The sequence below is a fragment of the Pituophis catenifer genome, unplaced genomic scaffold (assembly GCF_029215685.1).
Source record: "Pituophis catenifer annectens isolate HBS135680 unplaced genomic scaffold, rPitCat1.0.hap2 SCAF_1, whole genome shotgun sequence".
Classification (NCBI taxonomy): domain Eukaryota; kingdom Metazoa; phylum Chordata; class Lepidosauria; order Squamata; family Colubridae; genus Pituophis; species Pituophis catenifer.
In genome coordinates, this window is record NW_027256881.1 from 128,160,274 (window position 1) to 128,177,905 (window position 17,632).

Consider the following 17,632-nt stretch of genomic DNA (forward strand, 5'->3'; position numbering starts at 1 on the left):
ATAGCTAAAGAAAGTTTTACCTTTCCTGGTATTCCTTTGAGGCCTCTTCAGATGTTGTGTGGAGTTTTCTTCTGGCACAAAGTACGCATGTTGTTTTGCCTAGACTGGATGATGTTTGGTAGGCCTGTCTAGAAGCAGCCCTTCAAAATACAGAATAATACTTCTAGTAGCAGTAATCATAATAACAATGGCAGGAACACATTGAACAAGTTTAAGCTTTCTATAACTTTTGAAGCAAACGAAAAACTGACCACTGACAAATTTGTATACATCACCTATTCTTACATTTCACATCTGCCTTTGCCTACCTTTCAAGTAGGAGAAGATAATCTAATAGGGTGTTTTATTCTGATCCTAATCTAGACCATTGCTGTTTCAGTTTAGATGGATAGTCCTAGATCACATAGAGCAGAGAGATACAAAATGAAGTCTTGCGTCCTTCAAAGGTCTTAGATATGATTCTTACACATCCGCAAAAGTATTACCAAGTTTACTCTGATAAAAAGAGGATTCTAATTGCACACCTTCAATCATATTAACTGCATTTAGTTTTAATTAAATTTTAAAGTAAGTTGCATTTTAGTTTGGCCCTAGCACCAGCCACTATTTGGAGGAGTGCAGTCTTTGACCTACCACACAAAAGTCAAATTAGTACTGAAAGTATTTCAAATAATAAATTTGAGTTTTCAGAGGGAAGAGGAAGGAGGTCAGAAACACTAAAATTCAAAGTCTATAAAGAAAGTTGTAGGAATCTGAAGCAACACTTTTCCCACTCTAGGCCTCATTTTGATTGAAATGATAAACCAACATCACATCCCCAAGGGGATGCTCCTCTTTCCAAGCATAATATTTCCAGATAGAATAATTCAGTTATCTCCCATGAGCTTTCTTCAAGGCATAATTCTGGATTTTGCATAAAATTCTCCATTTTGGAAGTTGCAGTAGCCCAAGTGGTGCTTGCATGGAGGTGGGGCCATGAGGGACAAATCAGCTGAAATCCTGTGGTCTCTTGAACCACCATCTAAAGCAGAGTAACTTGTGAAGGTTGAGATTGGCAAAGCATATTTCTTTCTTTTGTTGGAGTTCATATCTCCCAGAAGACTTATCTCAAATGTCTCAGATTTTCTGAATCCAGTGAATATTTCAGGCTCAGTAATTACCACAAGCAGTCAAGGGAATATGATGAGGATATACTTCTACTTTCCTGCTGAGAGGAATTAAGTCCCATCAGAGAATCAAATGGGAACAGAGTATGGTATCTGCTTTCAACTGCTTTGAACTGTCGGATTTGGTAGTCAAAATATTTTGATGTGAAAATTTTGTCCCAGTACTCATCGTTTGTTGCACAAGCTAGAACTTGTCGGTGTCGGCTGCCTTGTGACTCACTATATTATTCCTTATGGAAAAAAATTGTTTGGCACTCAACATTTTTGGTACTCATCACACCTCCCGAAACCAATTAACGATGAGTACTGAGGTACAACTGAAATAGGAAAATTCATGAACATTCAGAATAATTTATCAATAAATTCACTATACTAAAAACAATAAATTTAATATCTCTGACAGATATGGTGAAAATGCCAAAGTTTGTGTTCTACAAAACAAAACACAAGTTTTCATTTTCTCTGTTCTAATTTCTAAAATAATTCCTTGTTATAGTAGAAGGAAGAAGCCGATAATCCCTTGCAAAATGATGGTCAGACTGCAAATAGGAGCTGATCCTTTTCAAAATATGCTTGCAGAATCATCTTGAAACTTTTTTCAAAAAAATTGTTGCATTGTTCTTATGACAGCTCTTCGTCACCCTGAAATGTTTAGGCCCCAATACTAGCACATACATTTCCTAATGTCATCCTTCCATAATATGGCAAAACATAGAACAGGCTGCTACCTGAAGTATTGCATTCTTCTCAGAAGAAATCTTTAACTACAGAATTGATAGTTATTTCTCAGAGATGTTGTGGTGGACTACCTCTATGATTCTATTATTTTTTTTGGCACAAGTGTATTGTAATCCTGACAAAGCTATGAATTGTTGGGTAAATGTATGGACCCTACCTTGGACCTTCATTCAAATGAACTCTTAAAACCTAGCTATTCCCCCAGAGTTAGGTTTAGGGTTAAGATTAAGTTGGGTGGTGGTCCTTGGTGATAATATTGTGAATTGAAATAGTGTTGGTATTACTGTTTCTGAATGTGTTGCCATTTGTTTTTACTATTCTTATTAACTTGCTTTCAAGATTGCATGCCACTCAGAGTCACAACAGGAAGAGGGTTATGGTTAAACCTTACACATGTGGTAAGTAAATAAATCGATCTGAAACTTCCAAGGCTAAGTTAGCCCACAATTTTCAGTTGCATCCTGCTATACCTTTGAGAAGTCAATTTCAATGCTCCCACGAAAGACATTGGAACAAGAAACTGATTGTAGATCCCTATGTAATAGTACCATAGCTCTTGTCATTATTCACTTTGATTAGTTTTATAAATCAAAAGGTATGCAGATGTGAATTACTTTCATGTGGGAACAGCAGTGATGCTCCTTACCTCCTTGCTGAATATTCCTGAAGCATGTATCTAGTATCACGGTTGCGATAAGACAGGTCAAAATGCTTGTGCGATTTTTGGTAGAACGGTACTCTCTTAGATGACATGATGGAATCTGCCACTGTTCACAATTCCTGTAAATTAAAAACATTACATTTCAATCTGATCAGAGCTTTCTGGTCACTTCATCACATCCTTCAGACTGAAATGAACTATGTAAAAATATTCATTGTTGAATGCCAGTGGCTGCAGCAATTAAAATCACAAAATATGCCATCAAAATATATTGGATTAAATGTTTCATTTCACTTTTTAGGGGATGTGCATTTCAAATTTAAGAATGCTTACAAATGCATCAATCAAACTGCTCTTCAACTGACATAGCATAATATCAATGTCTTAGGTCCAATGCACTTCATTTCACTGTTTAATCATGTAATATTTACCAACCTCAAAATTTGGCCTAGGAATTGATATCCCCAGTCAAAAATCACTCTTTACAAGTTTTGTGCTTTTGTCCACAATTAATTTTCATGTAGGAACTATATAAATTTTCCAAGATTATAGAACTGAAATCATATTCACAGTTTCATAAGATTTATTCCTTACAATTTTCAAAGCAGTGTGGTTTGCTATATAACTATTTTATTTTGATAGTCTGATTATGCTAATATTACCAGATACTACTCAATTATTTTCCCTGCAAAGCATGGCCTCGACATCTTATAGTTCACTTAAAGAATTCCTCACTGTTTTATTTAGTTATGGTAATCATACAATAACCGCCAAATCTTTCTGTAGTCACTGTAAAAATGAAAAGATGGATCATTAACATCGTTTCATCATTTTTATTTTACTGTTTTTTTTTTAATGGAATTGATGGGATAACTAAAATTCCTTTTGTCCAGGGGTGAAATGCTACTGGTTCACACCGGTTCAGGCGAACTAGTAGCGGCGGGTGATTCAGAGAACTGGTAGCGGCGACAGCATGAGGCTCTGCCCACTCACCCGGATGTAATTATTTCCTGGTTTTAACCAGGAAGTAACCTGTTTTTGACTCTCTGCACATGCACAGAAGGCTTTGTGCATGTGCAGAGGGTCTAAAATTGCATGTGATGTGTGCATGCACGCGAGCGGTGTGAGCAGAGCGAGCGCACATGGCATGCGCACTTCCAAAGTAGGGAAGGTAAGTAGATTTCACCCCTGCTTTCATCCCTTTACTTGTACCTTGAGCTTCAGAACCTTCAAAAGTTTTTTTCAAGTGTGCCAATATACAGTCCTTAAATATATACTGTTTTGCTTTATTCTACCAAGAAGTCCTATATCTAAAGTGCATCTACAACACTTTCTCCTACTAGATGCAGGAATTAGGGACATTGGCTAGATGGTATCCACAACCAATGGCTAGAAAACATGGCAGATTTGTGGGGTTCTTGGTGCTCTCTGAGCTTGGTTGTTTCCCTGTAGACCTTTCATTACCAAACTAGATAATAGCATCAGTGAAAATGGTCATCATCATCAGTGCACTGATGAAGTTGCTACTTGGGTAATGAAACATCTGCAAGAAAACAACCAAGCTCAAAGAGTACCAAGGACTCACAGTTCAACCTGAGCTATAAATATTCTTGTCTATCGATACATGGCAGATCTTTTAAAAGATGTTTCTTCCAAAACTTCCCTATAATCTATCATTTGTTTCATGGACAGATTAAATATTTTATAACGCAAAACCTTTTGATTTATAGAGCTAGATAAGTCTTCTCAATATAACTTGTCAAAATGAAATATTTCACATATTCTGCTGCCCTCTCTGCCAGCCTTTCCCACTTACATCTAATCTGGATTAAGATGATGAACCTTGTCTTCTGAAATGCTTGTAAAATATTTGCTTGGCTTATTTTAAATATTGTATAACTCATCACCATCATTGCCATCATTAGCATCAAGCATGGCTGGATGTGGTCATGTCTAAGATAGGTAAGCCGGTGGGAGGAACTTTACTATTTTATGTGGATGACAGACATTCACTGAATTAGACATAAGCTAATTCCCAAGCATTAGAAGAATTCACTTTGCTAGCATGAGTCCTATTTCTGTTGAGTCAAATCCAATGTTGCATACTTACTTTCATACTGTATGTGTATATATATGTACTATGGGAAGATTAAGGATGTGGTATTATTGCCAAATCCCAAATAACAGGAGCAGCTCTACTATTAAGCAGAAGGAATGCCTCAAATCTATAGCAAAATATTTGTTATTTAACTTGCTGCTGTTGTAGATTTACTTCCAAAAAGACATAAAGGCACCTGAGGATTATTCTGCTTCAAGTAATACACTTACATGGCCAGCTTTGAGTACCAGCCACCTTGAATTAGAAGAAAGGGTACTATTTGCCATTATCTCAAGCAGGGAACAACTTGGTTCTGGGTTGTTGTAATGGTATGTGAGAACAGCCTTGGGAGACAGGAGGAAGAGCCACAGCCTAGGCAAACTCTGAAAGAATGGTCAGGATGGAAGAAGTACCTCAGGAGGGACCCTCCCTACTTTGCTAACTAGGTAAGCGAGGGGGAATGTACTTTCAGACTTGCAAGATTCTGTTACTCTGAGTACTAAAAGTAGTATTAGTACTCATGGTTGCTGCTTCTTTTCTGGATTTCTTGTCAGAAAAAGTGTCTCCTACTTGAGCAGAGGGTTGGATTATAAAACCTTCCAAGTCCCTTCCAACTCTATTATTCTGGACTTCCTCAAGAGCTGCTATTCCAGCTTAGATGAACAGGGGGTTGGATTATAAAACCTCCAAAGTTTCTTCCAACTCTATTATGCTGGACTTCCTCAAGTGCTGATATTCCAGCTTTGATGGCAGGTGAGATCAAGGATGGTGACATAAGCAGTATTGCATATCAAAACACAAGCCACACCTCTTTGCTATTTGCGGACTGGTGTGGCCCATATCTCCCAAAAATATAGAAGCCGAGATGAGACTCTGCTTACATTATGCCAGCAAAAGCAGTGAGGACCTGCAAATGCCACCACACTGTCCAGATTCAACCTGTACATTTCACTGAATGATGAATTACTTCGCCCCCTGTTCTAAATGGTTAGACTGTTGCATACATTACAACATTACATGCTGTAATGTATGCAGCATGGCATACATTACATTCTGCATTTAAGGTGATCATATTACAGTGGTTGCCGAAGCTTTCCATAGGTCAGCTTCTATGAGGATATTGGAGCTGGATCGTGTTCCCATTAAAAATTAAGATTTAGTCCCTTCGATAGAATGTAATAATTGACTTCCTCTTTATGAGAGACAAAGGGCTAATTTTATTTCCAAGCAGTAAGAGATCATGAGAGACAATTCCCATTGGTTCACCTGGGGAAAAGAGAAGACCAGACGTTTCTCTGAGTCTTCTACAAACCATCAACTAAAGGAGACAATGAAATAGAATGTCCCCACCACTGACTCACTCTAAACTTTGAGAGACAAATAAACTCTACGTAAGCCTCCAGGACAACATATATTTATCCAGTCCTTACCTAACTTGGAAAAAGGTAAGGAATTTCTACCTAAACATTGAAACTTTTCATTCTAGAAGAAGGATGGATCTGGTGTATTGATGTTAATAGTCATATCTAAAAACACAATCTTGGAGAAAACGTCATGCAGACAAAGGGCTGTGTTATGCAGTCAATATTAGTCTAGGAAATATATCTAGAAATATTTCAAATACAGAGAGTCCTTGATTTAGAGCTGGTCACTTAGTTCAAAGTTACAATGGACCTCCCCATGGGTACTTACAACCTGGTTCTGAAGTTCTGATGGCCAGACACTATCTGCGGTCACATGACCTCATGTTGGACACTCGACAGCCAACCCGTAATTATGACTGTTTGCAGCATCCCACAGTCACGTGACCACGTTTTAGGATGTTTTTGCTAAAAAATAATGGCATTTATTTCTGGATGTTGGCAAAAACAGCCCATAGCGAACCATTGGTTGGTTAATGACTGCAGCATTTGTTTTGGCAGTCATAAAATTGGGACAGGTGACTTGTTTTAAAACCATCACAACTTATGACCATGATGCACAAACTCCATTACAATCGTAAGTCGAAAACTAACTGTATTGTGGAAGTCTTTCAATCCAGCGGCATTCATTGCATGGAACACTCTAATTGCCATGCCACAATCCAAAGATGAAGTTGGTGTTAAAATGCAGAGTGTAACATGCTACAATGTTCACCAACAAGTTACCTGCAGGCATTTTCCCTTGCAACAGTCCAAGCTGACAATTAGCAAAGGAGAGAAGGGTTCAGCAAATGTAGATACAAACCAAGAATTCATGCTTGGTATTCCCCAGGAGGGTTCCTTTTCTGCACTACAGCCAAATTAAGTCTGCTGTGATGTTAGACTTTCTGTTTTCAAGCAATGAATCTCACCAGCTATGACCAAACATGGCCAAATGCAAGTTACTCTTCCTATTGCAAGGAAAAGATGGGTAGCTGATAGCCAATTGGTACTTTCAGATCATGTCTGAAAGGACCAATTATGTAGGGTCAACATGACATTTTCAGGGGCAGTTGAAACGCACTGATTTTTCACTTTAACCTGCCCAAATCTTGATAAAATACTTTTAAAAAAAAAAAAATACAGGCCCATCATGCATTGTACCTGCTTGGTTCACTGAAGTTGAAAAAGTGGGAGGAAAAAGATAATCCTAGGTTGTTATTTTTAAAGAATTATGACAGTGAAAATTATGAAATTATAATGGATCAGATCCAGTTTTTTATCAATAAAGGCCATCAAGGCAGAGATCCTGTAGCATTTAGAAGTCCATATTTTGAATGAATTAAAACCAAAAGAATGATCGTTAAACTTACACAAATGGTGAAAACTGTTGAGAACAAAAACTTCTTTCAAAAGAAGAACACAGTACAGGAAATCCATGGGACCATTTTACAAAACAGCTTCTCTTGGACAGATGCCAAGGCTTGGACTCTTACCAAAAAAGTGTTAATTAATTCCTGTGCAACTGTTTAGTGGCCGTTTGGGGGTGTTTCTTTAAACTGTTCTTTTTAATATTTAAAAACATTTACGTTAATAGTGTGATTGCCTAAACAAATCATTGGTTACTTCTTGGATGATAAATTCTGGTTGCTGTTGCCATAATTGGGGTTTTTTTTTTCAAAATCAATGGATGGCTTCATCAAATTTTGAGATAAATTTAGATGGCTTGACTCTTTAGCTTCTGCTAGGAATTTCTTTTACCAGTTCCAGTTTGAAGCAAAGCTATTTCTCCCTCTCTAAGCATAATGCAAGAAACATTTTATTTTTAGATAGTATATAACAAGAAAGTGGGGGGAAATGTAATTGTAGAGTGTAGACCGAGGAATGAACCTGGATTTGTCTGTTTCATTCATTGAGAATGTACATGCCCATCTCTCTCTCTCACACACACACACACACACACACACATATGCAAAACTATGTAATTGCTGTTCCATGCAGACTGCACAAGAAAATATGCAGGCATATAAATCTAAATACCATTATAGGTAGTCCTCGACTTCCAACCAAAATTGAGCCCCAATTTTTTCTTGCTAAGTGAGACATTAGTTAAGTTAAGTTTTGCCCCATTTTACGACCTTTCTTGCCAACACTGTTAATTGAATCACTGCACTTGTTAAGTTAGCAACACTGTTGTTAAATGAAGCTGGCTTCCCCATTGGCTTTGCTGATCAGAAGGTCACAAAAGGAGATCGCATGATCCCAGGGCATCGCTACAGTCATAAATATGAGTCAGTTGCCAAGCGCCTGAATTTTGATCACGTGACCATGGGGCTGGTCATAAGTCACTTTTCTCAGTGTCGTCGTAACTTCAAACGGTCACTAAATGAACCCATTGTAAGTCAAAGACTACCTGTATACAAAAATATGGAATAAAGAAATGGAAAAATAGCCTTTCCCTTTTTTCTTCACTCAAATGGACACGCTAAGACAATCTCAAATAGTCAGATCACATATAAATGTACTGGAAAATGCACCATGCATACAGTATGTTTTCTGGTAAAAGAGATGAGATTAAATATTCATTGATTTTATACATTCACACATACCTAGGGAGCGCGACAGACTTGCTATTTTTCAGTAGATAAAAACTGAATCAAAGAGGGAACTCAATCCCTTTACCATAAACCTGGACTCTTGCAACGCACGTTACGCGGGGCTACCGTTGAAAAGTAGCCAGAAGCTTCCGCTGGTACAGAATGTGATCCCATCAGGCGTGGGTTTTACTTAACTTTACTACCGGTTTGCAACGGGATCGCTTCTGTGCATGCGCAGATCACTTCTGATGACGTCAGGGTCAGTGGGCAGAGCCTCCCACCGGTTTTACTACCAGTTCTATAGAACCGGGGGCAACCCACCACTGGATCCCATGGGTAATTTTATGCTCCCAAAGAAGACCTCTGCTGTGCAAGCTGCATTGGGTGCCAGTTTGCTTCCAAATCCAATTCAAGGTGATGATTATGACCTTTAAAGCTCAACGTGGCATGGGGCCAGGTTAGCTACGCAACTGTCTTTGTCACATTATATTGGTTTCTACCACCCAATCAGGCAGGGAAGGTATGTTGCGGAGCCCCTCAGTTAAAGAACTCCAAGGGCAGGGTCCAGGAAGAGAGCCTTCTCTGCCATTGCCCCCACCCTGTGGAATATTCTCCCCCCCCCCCAGTGGTGAGGCAGCCCCCCACCCTCCTGATCTTCCGGGAAAGCGTGAAAACATGACTCTGCAGCCTCCCATGGGGAGCCCAGAAGATTACACCGCCGTGGGGGTGGTTAGCAACCTGAAAGTCCTCTGTTTGCTTTTTAAACTAATGTTAACATTGTTTTTTAATTATCCTTGCCTCTTTTTAAATGTTAACTTTTGCATACTCTTTTTATGTTTTAACGTTTTATTGTATACCACCCAGAATCCCTCTCTGTGAGGTGGATCATGGGCATTCCAAAATGATAAATTTGTGATAAATGAATAAGGTGGTGATAAATAAAGGAGTCCTTGGTGCACCCTGAGCTTGGTTGTTTTCTTGGAGACATCTCGTTATTCTGTGCTAGCATTGAAGATGTTACCTAGTTAGGTAATGAAACATCTGCAAGTAAACAACCAAGCTCAGTGAGCACCAAGGACCCCACAGTTCGACCCTGAGCTACACATGTTCTCCTTTACTGATAAATAAATATGACCGTTGGGATTCACAAGACAGCCAGGAAGAGGATTGATAGGAACACAGGAAACTTAAGCGTGGATCACAGCCCCACTATTCATTGGTAGGATCTGTGGGCGTGGCTTGGTTGGCATGGTACAGCTTGGTGGGTGTGGCTTTGATGGGTGTGGCAGGGGAAGGATACTGCAAAATCTCCATTCCCACCTCACTCCAGGGGAAGGATACTGCAAAATCTCCATTCCCACCTCACTCCAGGGGGAAGAATATTGCAAAATCTCCATTCCCACCCCACTCTGGGCCAGCCAGAGGTGGTATGTGCCAGTTCTCCGGACTATTCAAAATTTCTGCTACCGGTTCTCCAGAACCTGTCAGAACCTGCTGGATTTCACTCCTGGGTAGGATCCTAATCAAACCCTCCTCCTAACTCTACCGGCTACATAGAATGGGGCAGGATGGTTCCCTACCACATTTTGGTGCTCACAAGGTGTGGATTTTTAATCATTCCTGTTTTTAAAATGATTGCCTACTGTATTCCACCCATCACACTGGCCCTGATAGATGATTCCTAATTAGATACATTTTGCTGAATTATAATGTATTTTTATTTATTAAATGTGTTGGCCGCCCATCTTACCACAGGGGTAGGTCTAAGGAAGATGAAATGCTTACTATCTCATGTAAAAGAATATTGTGGAGTGAAGTTGTCACTGCTACACAATAACCATGCAAGTCAGGTATACCTATCATTGCTTCCAATTTAATGGATAGAGACGCTTTTTAAAATCACATCTGTAGGAAAAAGTTATGGAGCTGCCCTTTTATTATATCCCGGGAATTTCATTTAAGAATTATGACGAACGGATAGGCACCCTTAGAATGCTTCCACTAAAGTTAAACATGCTGACAAAAGGCAATATTATTCTACCATACTCATGTGTTTTAATTAGCCCTGAAGCTAGGCTACCCGGCAACATAATTTAGATTCAGCTGAAAACACGACCCATCAAATCCCATGTATAAAAATAGGCTTAAAGCCCACAGCAGCCCAAGATGCAGATCCCAAATGCACTCTGAATATTCTGCATCCTTTTTGTTAGACCTTAAAGGATGTGCTAATCAAAGGAAGTCACTGCCACACATCCCCAATTTATGCTATTCCTCACGAGGAGGGCTTTTTTTTATTGGCTCCTCTGCCTTTTTTCACGTAATTCTATTCTGCAGCAGGCATTGTTTAAGAAGCAAAAAAAAAAAAATCAATTTTTTCCACCCATCAGGAGACCAAGGTTTTGGGGAGGGGGGGGGTTGTTTTGTTTTTTTAGAAAATACAAAACTGTATCCTGGAGTGAACGCTAGAATGCGTCAACAGTCAGAAATGTAGCTTTTCAAAAAGAAGACTTCAAATGCAACGGAGAAAACGGTCGTGAGTTTTGATAAGTTTCGCTTGTAATTTGAAAAGGATTCCTAGATGAATTCAAATGAAAACTTTTTTATGGCTTCACTCGGTTTCTAACTTTGGCCTTAAGAGGTCTGTAGATTGAATAAAGGAAGGGTGAATGAAGCAGTACCGAATCACTTAATAAATGCAATGCTTTTCCATGATACAAAAAACAGTTTCTCCTTGCTTGCTTCACTAATAGATCTAGAGTTCAAATCTCTCCTCGGAGATCTACCTGTTAAACTCCTGATGGACTCTTGGGTAGCAGCTCTAAAGCTCCTCACATCCCATTGGCTTTAATTAAGCCCATCAATAGATACACACCCATTATGGTTTTTTTGTTGTTGTTGTTTTTCTATCTCTGCCCTTAAATTTAAAAAAAGTCACTCAATGAAGAAACAGAAAAAGCACTTTAGACAACCTGCGTTTTCTTCTCATTGGGACCATGATATACATACCGGTATATATATATATATTCTAGAAAAGAAAGACTTACTTACCTTAATTAGATGTCAAGACTTCAGAGCTGAGTGGAAGGCAGTCTGGCTCAGCTCTGGGCAAGGGAAAACAAAAATAATGTCTAAAGGAAAGCTGCTGCCCCTTTCCTCCCATTTATGGGTAGCTATTAATCTATATATAGAACCAATTGAAGAGCTCTCACAAACCAGAGATGGGTCTTTTAAGCAATAAACTATGACTTAGGTAAGTGGGGATGTCCTCATTTCCCACCTTGGGGAAAGCCTTTGTTAGAGTGGAGAGAACTGCCAATCTGTGCAATTTGTTGAGGTACAGAAAATGTTGGCAATTGGCCTGGTATATGCATACATACAAACATGCATACCCAAACACACACATACACACACACACACACACATATATATATAGGTCTTTGGTTATTTGGTTTTCTCCCACGTAAAATTGGAATTTTACGCAGGAGAAAATCCGAATAACCAAAGACCTACATACAAACACCCACGAAAACCTCAGAAAACATACACACACACACACACACACACATATATATACACATACATACATACATAGTTACATACATGTATGTATGTATGTATGTATGTCAAATAGTTGGGGCGACTCTGATAAAGATGGAAAAGACCAACTCCAGTCATTAAGTTTTGAAAATCTGATTAATGCGGAGGCAAGATTTCTCTTGCGCTCGGAGTTGTAAACTGATCCTCCCCAAAGTCTCTTTAAGAGCTGCTTGGATTATAAAAAAAACATTCTTGCCATATGTTAAGTCACATCATCTAGGTTTTTTAAAAACTGTGTGAACACAGGGAGAGATCAAGCCTGCCCAAGAGACCACTGCTCAGCTCTCGCTTCCGTCAGAGATGCCAAGCCTTCACTATTGCTAGCTTGACAAAGCGGGCTTTTTCCCTCGGTTAAATCCAGCTGCTGCCAAAACAACTATCGGTATGTGAGGAACATGAAAGAGGAAAGCACAGAATGAGAAAACAGCACATAAGAGGATTTGGGTGAGCTAGTGATCAGTACCAATAATATTGTAAGCTGCCCAGATCTACCATGTGGTAAGATGGACGGCTAATAAATTTTGCAAATAAATTAATAAATAAAATAATAGTGGAACAAGCCATCTTTGATACTTCCAGTCTCGTAGTTCCAGTGGAGTCTTAAACATGTGGCCCTGCTGATGTTGTGAAGAAGGCATCCGAGCATCTCTCGTCGGTCATATTGTTTGGAATACATGAATCTACATTGTGGATGTAACAGCTAAACATCCTTTGGAAACCAGCATTGCATTGTGGCTTAAAGCCCAAACCCTAAATAGACATTTAGAAAGAAATGTAATCATAGTGCAGTCAGATACCCATATATACAGTAGACAGACTTACAACAGTTCCTTTAGTGACCGTTTGAAGATACAATATGACTTATGTTTTTCACATTTACCACCATTGCAGCATCCCCGTGGACATGTGATCAAAATTCAGATACTTGGCAACTGTCTCATATTAATGATGGCTGCAGTGTTCTGGGGTCATGTGATCACTTCTGACAAGCAAACTCAACAGGGAAGCCAGATTTATTTAATAACCGTGTTCCTAATTTAGCAACTGCAGAAAAGTTATGAAATGGGGCAAAACTCACTTAACAACTGTCTTATTTAGCAACAGAAAAATTGGGTTCAATTGTGGTCATAAATTGAGTGCTACCTGTATTATATTCAGTGAAATGTGCTTCTGAGGGTGTCTAAGACTACTGAAGTAGCCACAAATTTAACCTGTCTAAATTTGGAGCACAGTGCTATGGAATGGTACTTAAACTCTTGCCAGATTGTGCCGAGCCCCAATTAGATTGTAAGAAAAGACACAGAAATAAGAACTAGAAGACACATTTGTTATTCGTGTAATTCAAACACTGGGTTTCCAGTCATAAGATATTGTCACACCTGAAGGTACAGAAGTGCATGACAGAAGTATAAGTAAACTTCATTTGGGATTATACAAGATAAAAGTGACCTTCCCTGAAAATCAAGATGAATGTGCTCTCCTGTGGCATATTTAGAATCATAAAACTACAGAGTTAGAAGTGGTCATTTGGGCCCTTCAGTCAAATAAAATGGATCCTTCCACGGAGTATGCCTAAATCTGGAGCAAGAGCTTTCTGCAGATTCAAATCTCTCATAGAATCGTGTCCATCGTTTTCCATTTATCTATTTGGCCAGATTTGCGTTGGAGCAACCTGTTTTTTTCTGGTAATTTCTGCATCATTCTGGAGATGCATGCAATTATATCCTTTTATGATCTGCTACAAGTATCATTTTCAAAAAAACTGATTTTCAGTTTCCTGGAAATTTTTCTCTCCTTTTTTTTTAGATATCTCCATCCTTCCGTTATATTGGGATAAGAATCAAAGAGTGAGACCGAACCTCAATGTCGCTCCAGCACAAGAGGGATTCAAAGAGGTCATTGGAAATGGAAGAGTCCTCTCCCTGTTTCTCGTGTCTTGTTTCATTTCTCCTTTTCACCTGACAACAATATATCAGATGATACATTCGTAAAATCCTATGAATTAATTCCTTCAAAGGACCTTCACGCTTCTAGCTGAGAAAAGCTGTAGAAGACAGGGCAACCAAAGGAGTATTAGAAATGAGCCAGCCCATTCTTCATTTCTTTCACGGCCAGGGTTAGTCCCGGTGCAAATACTAGTTCCAAAAGTGTTAGATCACAAAAAGCTATAAATGCTCCTTTACGTCTTGCCACAACAATCATACAGGTAGTTCTCGACTTACAACCATTTGCTTAGTGACCATTCAAAGTTACAGGACACTGAAAAAGTGACTGATGACCATTTTTCACATTTACAACCATTGTAGCATCCCCATTGGTGGGATCAAAATTCAAATGTTTGGCAACTGGCATATACCTTATGATGGTTTCAGTGTCCTGGGGTCATGTAATCATCTTTTGCGAACTTCTGGCAAGTAAAGTCAATGAGGAAGCCAGAATCACTTAACAATCTTGTTACTAACTTAACAACTGCAGTGATTCACTTAACAACTCTGGCAGGAAAGGTCATAAAATGGAACCAAACTCACTTAACAACTGTGAATTGTTAAGCAATGGAAATTTTGGGCTGAATTGTGGTCATAAACTGAGGACTACGTCTATTTAGCTTTGTCCATGCAATCAGTGTGCTTATTCCCAGTGTTATACTTGCTAATATATAATACATTCCTCACTCTTCTAATAAAATTCAGTGCCACTTAACCTCTGGATTTGTTTCAGCAGCATAAGAACCATTTTCATGCTGATACCTTCTAACATTGTGAGACTGCAGCTCCAAGCATTCCCAGCTAACATGATCCCTGGTCATACTTGCTCAGAATTTGCAGAGCTGGAGACCAACATTTTTAGAAGATACCAGAAGATACTACACATGATTTTAGGGAAGGAAATAAGCCCAGATGAACCATCTACAGTCCATAAGGGTTGAGAAGGTAGGTGGCTTGCATAACTCACACACAGAGAAATAAAATATAGGAAGAGGATTAAATGATCTCATGTACTGAGTATATAAAAGGTATTTTTTTCTCTTAATAACCAGTCCATAATATTTAATATATATTTCCTACATCTACATTTTTCATCTAATTCCTCCCTACTTCCTCCCAAATAGGATAGGATACATGCCAACAAAGACCCAGAGTATTAAAATCCAATTCTGAATATTAGCCATCCATTTCAGCTTCAGCTGAACCAGACTGTTAAAAACCACATCTGCTCTTGGGTGGGAAAAATAAAAAACAGCTGCATTCTAAATTATTGATATTATGCTCTGGTCAAATTTGTCCCTGGCAAAACATATTTTTGTCATCTCACTCTATAGTCATCCCATAAACTAGGATGTGAATTTTCACCTCCGTTCAGATTTTCCAAGTCCCGTGTCAATGGGCAATAGTGCTTAGCTGTACAAGACATTATGCTGAGAAGTATTTTAATGATTTGTTTGTGGTTGATCCAAGAGAAGTCAACAAGGAAAGGTATATAGTATGGGGTCCAGTCTCACTCCAAGCTCCTGGATAGGTTACATTCAGCAATTCTTTTTGAATAGTACAGCAGGTTCTCTCCCACTGCTAGAAGGTCAGCTTTATGTTATCTTGCCAGAGAGAACTTCTAAAGAAAGAAGAAAAAGTCTTTAAGAGTTTTAGTTAAAGCTTAAAGTACTGTACTAACAACCATCATGAAAAGGCACAGCTATTAAGCAAACATGTAAAGTGAGATAGTACCCAAAGCCAAATAGTGCCTTACTCTGCTGGGAGTAAGAAGCTTTGTATTTGTTAAACAGCAGATTAGATAGATAGTAGTCCTTGTTTATCAACTGCCTCATTTAGTGACCCTTTGCCATTATGAAAGTAACTTTACAACCTTGCACTCATGCCCTTTGCAGGTCCGTAAAGCAAAGGAAAGCTAGAGTAAAATCATAAGCATAGTTGCGGCTTTACTTAGCATCTGTTTCACTTAACGCCGAGTTGCCGGCCCCAACTGTAGTCACTAAACAAGGACTACCTGGATTTGTCTAATACTTGCAATAACGTATTAGCATGATGGGATGTTGTTGGGATTCCCAGGAAGGAGCGAGTACATTCCAGAGGAGCAAAAGACAAGGCAGTTTGCGGGAGAGAAAGAGAGTGAAGATGGCTCCTCCTTAATAGTTCCCAAAGTATGTAATTTATGCTCCAAGTACAGTACTCTGCTTTATTTTGGCAAGATTCCTGTCTAAAGGTGAGGAACAATAAAGAAATCTGCTTAGAAAAATCGCAACCTCTCCTTGGCTTTTGAAGCCTGACAATTAGCACTCCAGCTTAAACATCATTTGTAAATGTGGTTATTTGAAGAGCCCAGATAACTAAACGTGGGTGGTAACTTAATTGCTTGATTGACAGTGGGCTTTTGCAAGCTTCACCTCAAATATTGTGAAGACCTGAAACCACTTATTCAGAAAAGATGTTCCTTGATCATAGTCTGATTAAAACCTTGGGGAGTAAAATCTCTCCTGCTGATGTTTTGTTGAATTGCAAGAAACTTAGGAAAATCAGAGAACAAAGGCTGCAGGGAGCATAATATACAGGTAGTCCCCGATTTCCAACCAAAATTGAAGCCAAAATTTCTGTTGCTAGGTAAGACATTTGTTAAGTGAGTTTTGCCCCATTGTACCATTGTTCTTGCCACAGATGTTAAGTGAATCGCTTAACAGGTGATAAGTTAATAAAGTGGTTGTTTTAAGTGAATCTGGCTTCCCCATTGACTTTGCTTATCAGCAAAGGTCACAAAAGGGGGTCGCGTGACCCTGGCACACTGCAACCGTCATAAATGTGAGTCGGTTGCCAAGTGTCTGAATTTTGAACACATAACCATGGGGATGCTGCAACGGTCATAAGTGTGAAAAACGGTCATAAGTCACTTTTGTCAGTGCTGTTATACTTTGAATGGTCATTAAATGAATGGTTGTAAGTTAAGGAGTGCCTGTAGATCAAAATATATAAATCAGTGTTTCTAAAACTTTAAGACACATGGATTTCTGGGAGTTGAAGTCCACATGACTTAAAGTTGGCATATTTGAGAAACACTAACATAGGCAATTTCCAGACACCAATAAAGGAGAATATTTGTAGCTCAGACTTGAAATAAGAGGCCTCTCTGAGCTTGCTTGCTTTCTTGCAGATGCTTCATTACCCAACTAGCTAACATCATCAGTGCTAGTAAGTGTTTGTTCAGGAGCCTGTTTTCATTGGCAGAGGCTCAGACCACCACAGGTGCCCCAAAACGAGTGACGTTGAGCTGGCCACACCCACCCCGGCCCTCAAGGTCAAACATAACGCTGATGTGGCCCTCGATGAAATCGAGTTTGACACCCCTGTCCTAAAAGGTCTGAAAGGGCT

At 39.1% G+C, this 17,632-nt stretch overlaps 1 protein-coding gene across 1 annotated transcript in view; it reads right to left on the reverse strand.

The window, feature by feature from the left end:
- MYOM2 (myomesin 2) overlaps nucleotides 1–11,773 on the reverse strand; it is a 90,992-nt gene extending 79,219 nt beyond the window's left edge. Inside the window, exons 1-3 of the mRNA XM_070932955.1 lie at nucleotides 11,712–11,773; nucleotides 2,551–2,684; nucleotides 21–140 (exon numbers count right to left, since the gene is read on the reverse strand). Coding sequence (XP_070789056.1) covers nucleotides 21–140; nucleotides 2,551–2,657 — 227 coding nt within the window. The 5' untranslated portion in view covers nucleotides 2,658–2,684; nucleotides 11,712–11,773. The remainder of the gene's footprint in view (nucleotides 1–20; nucleotides 141–2,550; nucleotides 2,685–11,711) is intronic.
- Between the last annotated feature and the right edge of the window lie 5,859 nt (nucleotides 11,774–17,632).